The following is a 10,186-nucleotide window of genomic DNA, read 5'->3' as shown; positions in this document are numbered from 1 at the left end:
CGAACAATGAATGACGTCATAACCGGTGGCGGAACTACTAAGGGGTCAGGGGAGGCCATGACCTCCAACTTTTTTTATCTTTTAAGCTATAAGGTATATGAATAAAAATTGTAGAATAGTAAATAAGCAAGTTACATGTGAAGGTTCTTGACGAAGAAGACTCTATTTTGTTGCTTTTTTTTATTGAGTTAATGCTAAGGACAAATTCATTAAAACGATAGAGGCTATAAAAATCTTAAATCAATCGCAACCAAAATTTTATATTAAATATATGGAAGAATTAAACAAAAAAGATGACATCTCTCAAAGTAATCGAGGGAAATCAAGACAAAAAAATCAATCAAGATTTTAAAATATTTGAAATCCTTTAATCAAAAGGAATGAAAGAAAGTTTAAAAAAAATTTAAATACCCAAACCTTATCAACAATTATGATGAGAACTAAATCCAAGAAAAAGAGATTTAAAAATCTTGATGAATAGCCGCCAATGTGGCTCTCCTCTCTGTCACTTATCTCGTCGTTTCCTCCCGATCTAGCTGAGTTTCTATCATCGGAGTAGCAGCCGCTGCTCTCCGCTTGGACTGTGGTTCTCTGCTTCAACAACCGTCTCCGTATTCTTGTCTTGGCCTTCGACTGATTTTAGGTAAATTTCTATTTTTCAAATTTCCCTTTTTGTTTTCTTCTTAGTTAAACGTAATACATACAAGTTGCAAACCTAGAGTATCATATCACCTTACCTATGTTGTCATCACTCTATTGTAGTGTCTTTTCATTGTCCTTTATTTCTTAAAGGCTTAATATTAATATAACTATAATAGAAAAACTACAAAATATACCACTGTACTCTATAAAATACTATTCAATTTTAACAAAATTCTAATTTTTAATATATTATTATTAAAACAAGTCATTATTTTTGATTTGGGAATGGATATATTATTTTCTATTTTGCTGTTGTGTAGATTTTCTAAGAAAAACGAGTAGGATCGCAACACCATAATAAGTCTCGATTTCTGCCCCCTAGTTTTTGTATTTGTGTTCCGCCCCTGGTCATAACTCATCCAAAAGTAATAACAATCAAAGCCGCTCCGAAGTCACAACATGCCATTTAAGAATAGGCTACTAATAAAATGAAGTTCTCTCTTTAATTAACCAGAATACCTATTTCCTAAAAAATATCAATTATTTGAATGCTTAAGGGGAGAAAGGGGATCAAAAAACCCTTGGAAGTTTTTCCAATATGTTTGAATAGCACATTAATTTAATCTTTCCTTTAGTTTGACATAGTCTTTTTAATTTTATTCGAATACATCTACAATAAATATCAACATTTCAAAGTATCAATCATATTAGTTCAGAAATTGAAAATTAGCATAATCCAAATTCTAAATCAAACATATACTTGTTTAATAAATTAGTAGCAAACAGAATATACAACATGAGAATATGGCAAACGCATCACCATCCGAGAATTGGCATTGTCGGGCCCTCACCATAAAAGCTTATGAAATTTATTACTCATTTGGCCTATCAAAGCAAGTCAAGATGTAGTCATGTAGACAAATTCGTTAACATGCACCATACGGCATGACTATTTTTTGTGATAAGTTGAACACAATGGTTAGTAACCTACTTTTTCTTGATTAATCGATTACTCTTTTTACTACGCCAATTATAACACTAAATATAATACGCTTCCTACATTACTCATAAACTATTTTTTTCTCTAACAAAACATATCAATCTTTACTGATTTTTAGGATTTTTTTATAAAAAAAAGTAATTTTGAGTTTTTGAGTATGTGCTCTTGCAGTCATTTTTTATCACATTTTATTCTTTAGAAGCGCATATTTAGTCTCTTTCGATTACTTAGAGACTAGATATGCGGTTTTAAATATGCAAATGTGATGAAAATGACTACAAAAAGAACATACTCAAAAACTCAAAATTAATTATTTTTACAGAAAATTAAAAAACGTTAAATTGTTGTATTCCGACCATTTTCTACAAGTTACCTCACGGTAACGTACCCCACTGTCTAACGCTACCAAAGCTTGTAGGAAACCACCGGACAACCACTGCTTATTAGAGGTTTTACCGGTCTTTGACGATATTGTATAGCAGGTGTTTGTTTTCAAAAAATGGTCGGAGATGGTTGAAATCGTGTAAGACACTACTAGAAAAATTGCCTTTTACGACGTGCAAACCACGACACTCATTAATCTATGTTACGCAAAAGAGAGTGACATTAAAAAAGTGTCATCTCTTTAAAAAACTTTAATGATTTAGGTCACGCATTATTGCGTGCCCTTAAATTAGTGTCTAATCCAAAAAAAAAACACGGAGGGCACATCTAATAAAATACGTGTCGTCTATGGATGTCGATTTATAAATTTTATTGCAACGCGCGTTGCATCCCCTAATAAACAGGCGGGGGAAAAATGAAATCCTAAAAAAATGAAAACACCCACCTTCCTTTTTTCTCCTTTCCCTCTTGCCCTCCTTTCCCCTTTACCCTAATTATTGACACTCAAATGAAAAGGAACGACTAGACTCAAAGTTGAAATTGGTCGGAGAATACAGTCTACGATGCAAAGTTGAAAAAGAACAACTCAGAAAAATCTGTAATGCTGTGAGAATGCTTCTAACTCTTGAGGACAAAGATCCGTGAAGAATCTTCGAAGGCGAAGCTCTCATGAGGACCATTATCTAGGGAAAACTTCATTGAACGCTGTCTTCCAACCCTCGTCTTCATTGAACATACTATTTATTATCAAAAAATCATAGGGACCGTTATCTAGGGATTTTTTCAAGGAGTGCTTTGTGCAATGTTCTCTACCTCGGCTCTCTTCACCTGCAAGCGACCTCAGCTCACCTCTTTCCACCGGAGACCTCAGGCTCACCTCACCTCACTGGAGACTGAAACGATTGCTCAAGTTTCTAAGCCCTAGGGCTGATTAAGTTATGTTTATCATGCTCTCGACACACCTCAACAACACCACTAAAACACATTCTTAGTCGTCGACTTACTCTGCTAACCAATGTTCTCCATATCGCCTACTTCTTGCCTTCCCATGGTTCGCTAATTAGATCCGATTCGCCAAAGCTCATGACTCCATGTGAGTTCTTCCCTTTGTGTTGTATCTGAAGAAATTAGAAAAGTTTATGATCAATGTTCATGATAATTACCTGATTTACCTGATTGAAATCACTCTCCGTAGACAAATGAATTGAGCACAAAAAAAGTGAATTTGGAAAATTTTTATTTGTTCACTCGTGAACCATGAGAGCAGGTAACCTGTTTGAATAAATGAATATGAGACGTTACTTTTAAAATTTCTGATTGCGAGAGAAAAAAGAAGAAACCTATAGAGCATGTAACCTAGTTTCATATGTAATTTCATTAAGTTATTTAGCATACCCAACTAATTGAGGGTTAAATGTTTGTTTTCATTACTGTTAATCTATTGTTTCCATATGGACCGGGTAATCTATTGTTTCCTGCATTTACCCTTTCATCATTTTCGCTTTCCTTTTGCATTTTATATGCTTTTGAGATAATCTGCTATCAGACAAGATGTATGTCTATTTCTGTCTGACCTATTAGTTTCCCACTAATATTGATTAGATGAGTAGGGTGACTTGTTATCATGTATGCTTGCCACATAAAGTTGTATTTTGCCATGCTTGAGTGACTTGCACCAATAGTTATTAAGCAAAAAGCTTGTAGTGGGTGATTTAGTTTTATTAGTTAGAGTTCACATGGTTATCAAAGTAGTTCACTTTAGAGATTTGCTGGAGGCTGCTGTTGCTATATGCTACACCCAGCAGCATATTGTTGTTGTTGTGATATCCTAAGTCCTAACTTTTTACAAGTCTTCCCTCATTTATTCTCACCATTTTTTTAATCTATTTATCCTTGACAACACTTGGTTTATTACCTTTCTAAAGATATTGAAAAATCCTAGTAATTCATGTTGTTTGTTATAACTTCACTCAAAGTTTGACCTGAACTATTTTGCTAATGTTCTCATATATCCTTTTCTTAAATCATAATTTTCAGGGTCTATATTTTTGTGTTCCATTTCGTGAACAACTACTCAAATATTATGAGAAGGTTAAAAATCCAGATGTAGAAGAAAATCTCCTTACATGTTTGGCAGAACTCTTTACACAGGTACACATTTTTACTTGTAAATAAGCTTTTAATGGTAGTTATTCTTTTCTTTTAATCACTTTATATTCTACACAATGGGATTTTTCCATAGCTGTAACCATTCCATATTTTTTTTAAGTTGCATTTTATTTTCCTCATGATTTATATTCACCATTTGGGTTACTTGTATCAAATTAGTACACAAAAGAAGAAAACATGTGTTATTGCTCCAAAACGCTTTGTACAAAGAGTGAAGAAAGAAAATGAACTTTTTCGTGGCTTTTTCCATAGCCCTTGGTTACATGGGTTCACAAAAACTTTCAGGTATATTCATATCTTTATTATTTTTCATTTTACTTAGCTTACCAATATCAAATATTAAACTCATCAATTGTCCTAATTTTTCCAATTTCAGGGTATACTCACAAACGAAACAAAGTGTTTAAGATGTGAGATTGTAACTGCAAGAGATGAGACACTCTTAGATCTGAGCCTTGATAATGAGCAAAACAGATCCATTACAAGTTGCCTAAAGAACTTCAGTTCCACCGAGACTTTAAATGCTGAGGATAAGTTTTTCTGTGATAAGTGCTGCAGGTTTCTACTTTTATTTTTTATTTTTTATTTTTTTTGTAATAATGGTTTTTTTTATGAAGGAAATGTAAAGATGTTTTGTTTTACAGTTTACAGGAAGCACAGAAGAGGATGAAGATCAAGAAACAACCGCATATTTTAGTGATACATTTGAAGCGGTTCAAGTGCATGGAACAGCTGGGAAGGTACAAGAAGCTGTCATACCGTGTTGTGTTTCCACTTGACCTGATAGCATGTTGCTATATGTTTGAATATCAGTGTGGACCCACCTAATGGGATATGGCTGCTGAAATCTGCCTTTCACTTGATTGTTCTCCTGTATTTTATTTTGGTTATGGTTTGACCACGTGTCATTACAGGGACGTACATTACTTAGAATTTTTCATTTTATTCATTTCTACATTATGACAAATCTATAATTATGAGCATACTTCCATGTCTTGCTTGCTTTTCAGTTTTTTGGTGAGTTGTGCACAGTTTGATGTTGTGAAAGCATCTGGATTGGTTCCTCCTGTGATGCGATCATACAGTAATAATATTAATGGGGATTAGGATTTGACAGAAGGTAAATTGATGACATGACAACAACAAATACTAGGAAAGAAGGGTATCTTGGTCCGCTTGAGTATACTTCATATGCTGATTGCTACAAGCAAAAGTAAGCATTCAAGTCTTGTACCGTTTCGTTTCTAAACTGTTGTGATCCAAGAAAACAGAGAGAGGAAAAAAGGAATAACCATATATATTAAATTTGTAGTCCATAAAGTCAGAAAAGACACAGCCCCTTCCCTTCCTTTACTTCTTGTTCAATTTTCTTTATGTTGTACATTCCAGTAACTGATTTTTCATGCTGCAGGTTCTGTTTGAAGATTTGGGCAACTTTAAGCAGGTTAACTCTGCCCTCTTCACATTTTATTTTCTCACAACATTTTGGCATTGAAATTTAACATTGGTGATCCAGAAACATAATGCTCCAAGCAATAATGATGTTCTTTATCACTCAGTATTATTGGCTAGCACTTTGTATCTCTTTCAAGCATGTATATCTTCATAGTGCATTTGAAAAGTTGTTTTTACTCCATTAATTCCCACTTTTTTAGTCAATTAAATTTTAAAATGTGCTTACCATATTCACCAATGATGTTGCAATATTGGTGATATGTTGATAGCTAAATCTTCCAGTATTTCACTCTTTTCTATTTTCTTAACTCTCATAGCAACACAATGTTCTTATTATATTTCATTTTGGAACAACTTTTTTTAGTACGTTCATAGGCTGGCAGCTCGATCAGTTCATTATTATCATCATCTAGGACCAATTCTACAAGACTCCGGGTTCTTCTTGCTATATGTATAACTCAATGCTCGGATCTTTCTTTATTCATAAAAGTCATTCTTTATGTCTCTAAAGTCCTAATGATCATATTTATAAGTATGTTTCTTTTTCGTGAAGGAACTTGGGCAGGAAAGAGCATATGTCAGTGAGACATTATTCACCTTTGTCTTCCTTTCCTTTGTCCTGGTAATTATTCTTTCCATTTAATGTTTTGTAAGCTCTAATTACTTTGCATTTATGATTGTTATGTACATTCAGTTCCAATGGTTTTCTTTATTACTGATGGAACTGTTGAAAATGAGAGAAAAATCTGTGAAGTTATAAAGAAACAACTAGAAAACAAAGGATTAGAATTGGCCCCACGTATTAACACGTTTGGTATAGGTATTGCTTCGCATTATTATTCCCTCCTTTTACTATACATAATTATTTTATTTTTTTGACAGAGACAATAAGTAGTTTGTTTTTAATTGTAAGTGTGATTGACATTGCGTTCTCCTTAAATTTTATTTCCACTTTTTCTTAGATCTGAAAGATTTGATAAGCTTGCATACCTTGTTGTTTCCTTGATTGTGCAGGATCATACTGCAATCATTACTTTTTGTGAATGCTTGCAATGATTGGCAAGAGTCATTATGATGCTTCTTACAATGCAGGTACATAATTCATATGTGTTTCAAAACATTAAAATTTAAATGGAGGGGAAGCCAAGGAGTTTGTTCCTCTTCTTTTTGTGTTCTATTCTTTTACCCTTGGCTTCTAGTTATTTGTATTTGTTGTCATCTGTTTTTATCTTTTTGACACAATGCAACATGTTGCTGCTGAAGGCATAGCCTTGGTCAAACAGGCAGAAGATGCTGCAAGTAATAAGAAGGCAGAAAAGAGATTGCAGGTTGATCTTGCTACACGTCCAATAATGATCTTTAGGGTATGCTAGAAGGATTGGAGATTGCAGTTAAGATTTTATCTAATACTTCACGCCAAGGACTTGATGAATTTAAGCTAGCAATGTTTTACTTGATTTGGACATGAACCCTAAGATATCATATTTTGACATGGCTAGAAGCTTTGGAGGAAAGGAGACTCAAGCAAAAGTAAGCACACAGAGAGTTGTTGGCACATAGTAAGCTAGATAATGCAATTGTATATAAATGAGTTCATTTTTTATAACATTTACTCACTATTGGAATAATTATTTGTATTTGACATATTAGTGAAATAAATTATCTTTGTTATTTATGGTATTTTATTTTGTATTATGAGATTTTTAATGTATTATTTACTTTGAAAATTAGTAAATCTATAAATAATATTTTTTTTAAACATTTAAAATTATGATACGCAAAAATGTGTGTCATCTTCATTTATGACATGGCCTTTCTTGACAGGGGCTTTCTTGATACGCATTGCGTGTCATTAACACGCGCGTCGTAAGGTTATGACACGCGAATGCGTGCCGTCTTCCTTTATGACAGGGTCTTCCTTGATACGCATTACGTGTCGTAAATGCGCGTCGTCTATAGACGACGCGCAAAAACGCGTCGTCTCTCTTTATGATAGGGCCTTCCTTGATGCGCATTTGCGCGTCGTTTGAGCCTTTTACAACGCGCAATGAGCGTCGTAAAAGGCTGTTTTTCTAGTAGTGACATCTAATTTCTAGGTATTCTTCTTGACCTTTGAGTTAAGATTTATTTGCAAGAATGGTCCCTAATGACATTTTCGTAATTTCCAGATGCAACGTGGTACGCTAGGTGTACACCTTGGTACACATGGCGTGGTAGAATGTTGAGCATACGCTAGTGTGCAGGACATACGTAGCCAGGGTCCAAACCTTAAATTTTAGGGGTCTGACCCTATTTAAGCACCTTTATAGCCTCATGCACCCTGTTATCGTCAGCCCACATCCTAAAGTGTGTGAGTGCATTGTGAAGCTTGTGAAGAGCCCTCTTTGGTGTCATTTTGGAGCCTTTAGAGTAGAAGGAAGAACCTTATGGTTGTGGATTTGCTCTCAAGACCTTGGGTCCAACATTTTCTCTTCATTGTGCATCTTATGGAGGTTAAAAGCTTCAACATTGGTGTATGTTTCTTATGGATCTAGTTTAGCTCGAAGTTGTCACCTTTTTGTCCCGAACTTGGTCTTTGTGAGTAGGAGATACTCGAAGAAGTTTTGAGTTGTCCTTTCTCAAGTTTTAAGGTGTGTTAAGTCATAATTAAAAATGTGTTCTTGGTTATTAGTTTCTTCCCATGGAATCGCTAGTTTGTCTTAATGGGTAAAGAAATTATGGTTTTTGAAGCTAAGGTCTTAACAACCATGCTAGACCATAAACTCAGAAACTTTATGGTTAACGACATCTTTTTGAGCCTAGATTTGGATTTTGGACCTAAGTGCTTAAGGATTTAGCACTTACTGCCTTAAGTGGAGAGTAGTCGCGTACGTTAGGCGTACCAAGGGGTATGTTGCGTGTACATGGTCAGCTCCCCGACTCCGGTCAACCATGCAGTACGCCCCGTATATGTAAGGAGTACGCCCAACATACTCACCGAATCTACTCGGTTGACTCAGTTGACTTTGACCTAGATTTTTCTAGGGTTTGACTTAGGGGTATTTTAGGTATTTTGACATATATACTAAGATTGTGTCCTTGAATTTATTAAGGTGATTGGTAGATTTTATCTCGGAGCGGCGTGCTATTCAGTTTGCTTATCTATTTGTGAGGTGAGTTTTCTCACAGTATCCATTGGTCCAAGGCACTATACCGACCCATTATTGTGTTACTCGGAATGATAGTACTATATGGTTTGTCTGTGATTGTATGATGGGTTGAAATATACCCTAGGGTGGGGCCCACTATAGTATGTTTGTGTTAAAATATACCTAAGGGCGGGGCCCACTACAGTATGATCAGGTTGAAATAGACCCCATGGCGGGGTCCATATGTGTTTTCGGGATGGATTATACCCGAGGGTTAAGCCCAATTGTATGTTTGGTATCTGGTACTTTGGAGAACTCACTAAGCTTTATGCTTGCAGTTTATGTTTATGGTTTTAGGTACCTTTGGATCGATAGGAAATGACCCAGCATGATGGCACAACATCCTCCCATCATGATTTTGCATTTGAAATATATGTACTCTAATGTTTTCAATATAATCACTTGGTGTTGCTTTTGAACAATTAATGAATTATTTGATAAACTTTTTAAAAGAAAAATTTTATTACCGTTTTCGAGACATTACAAATCGGCGGTGACAGGTGGCACGTGTGGTAGTCGGTGCATGCTTCTCAAATCGAGAAAAGGCATAATGATCCTTTGGAATTTGTTGCATACCTTGAGAGGAGAGGAATGATGATGGTTTGGTCAGAAATACATGGTAGGAGCGGTGGTTTCTAGCTTTTCCCGTAAGTTCTTCATCCTCTTCGGTGACACTTCATCTTCTTCAGCTTATGTCGTTGTCAGAGTTGCTTTTTTTGTTGTCGTCTTCCACCTAGCCTTCTTCCACCTAGCGGGAGACTTCTTCAACATCCTTCTCATCTCTTTTCTGTAACCTTCATCGCGCATCGGTTGCCTTCCGGCAACCCATGTGGTGGTGGTGTCACATGGTTTTTCGGGGGGAGATATAGGGAAATAAAAGATGTGGGTTTGCTCACAGTGGGAAGAAGAGGCAGTCAGGTGAAAAAGGTGGCAAACGGTCATACAAATAGTAGTGTTATGTTGTTAAACGGTGGGACAGTGGTCACTACGAATAAAATGTCATATAATGGCACACATTTTTAATGGAATATGTTTGATGTACCATTATATCATGGTTTTAGTGACGCTTTTTATAAGCCATTAAAAAAAATTAATATATTTAGTTGATGGGTTTTGAGAAATACAACAATCCTATGGTGTACATGCAAAACCCTAAAGCTTTGGATCCAAGTTACAAACCCTAGATCTAGCATACAAAAATTGAAAATAACAACTAAAACAAGTTTAGATGATTACCTTTCACAAGTAGCAAGAATATTCAACTTCAAGAGCTTAGTATCACAATTGTAATACCTCTAATGCTTTATAAACACAAAGGCAAGAAGATGATATTGGAGAGAGGGAATGG

General features: G+C 35.2%; 1 protein-coding gene and 1 long non-coding RNA gene across 5 annotated transcripts; both read left to right on the top strand.

Annotated features, from left to right (window-relative positions):
- The first annotated feature begins 445 nt into the window (after positions 1–445).
- LOC111916058 (uncharacterized) lies at positions 446–4,706 on the top strand. The gene is made up of 4 exons (XR_008230294.1): positions 446–643; positions 4,064–4,177; positions 4,355–4,480; positions 4,572–4,706. It is a non-coding gene; the product is annotated as an uncharacterized LOC111916058 (long non-coding RNA).
- Positions 4,707–4,709: 3 nt separating this feature from the next.
- LOC111916059 (phosphatidylinositol:ceramide inositolphosphotransferase 2-like) lies at positions 4,710–7,322 on the top strand. 4 transcript variants are annotated; one of them, XM_052768472.1, is made up of 7 exons: positions 4,710–4,753; positions 4,840–4,935; positions 5,009–5,408; positions 5,607–5,639; positions 6,026–6,101; positions 6,204–6,272; positions 6,345–6,654. In XM_052768472.1, exons 3-7 carry the CDS (start codon positions 5,329–5,331, stop codon positions 6,408–6,410), a joined length of 324 nt encoding a protein of 107 aa, XP_052624432.1. In that variant the 5' UTR covers positions 4,710–4,753; positions 4,840–4,935; positions 5,009–5,328; the 3' UTR covers positions 6,411–6,654. The 4 variants fall into 4 exon arrangements, 3 of the variants coding, with proteins under 3 accessions (XP_052624432.1, XP_042755163.1, XP_052624431.1); XR_008230293.1 differs by lacking the exons at positions 4,710–4,753; positions 6,345–6,654 and adding exons at positions 6,665–6,742; positions 6,914–7,322 and having other exon boundaries at positions 4,768–4,935; positions 6,015–6,101; XM_042899229.2 differs by lacking the exons at positions 4,710–4,753; positions 6,345–6,654 and adding exons at positions 6,665–6,742; positions 6,914–7,322 and having other exon boundaries at positions 4,768–4,935.
- Positions 7,323–10,186: the final 2,864 nt, after the last annotated feature.

This window comes from Lactuca sativa, chromosome 2, assembly GCF_002870075.4.
Source record: "Lactuca sativa cultivar Salinas chromosome 2, Lsat_Salinas_v11, whole genome shotgun sequence".
Classification (NCBI taxonomy): Eukaryota; Viridiplantae; Streptophyta; class Magnoliopsida; order Asterales; family Asteraceae; genus Lactuca; species Lactuca sativa.
Note: the sequence above shows the minus strand (reverse complement) of the source record. Positions and strands in the feature narration are given on the sequence as shown.

Excerpts from the sequence above, each read along its gene's own strand:
- LOC111916059 (XM_052768472.1), top strand. The coding sequence starts at position 5,329 with ATGACAACAACAAATACTAGGAAAGAAGGGTATCTTGGTCCGCTTGAG. Across the intron at positions 6,102-6,203 it reads CCGGGTTCTTCTTGCTATAT|GAACTTGGGCAGGAAAGAGC; the intron begins GTATAACTCAAT and ends TTTTTCGTGAAG. Across the intron at positions 6,273-6,344 it reads TCTTCCTTTCCTTTGTCCTG|TTCCAATGGTTTTCTTTATT; the intron begins GTAATTATTCTT and ends ATGTACATTCAG.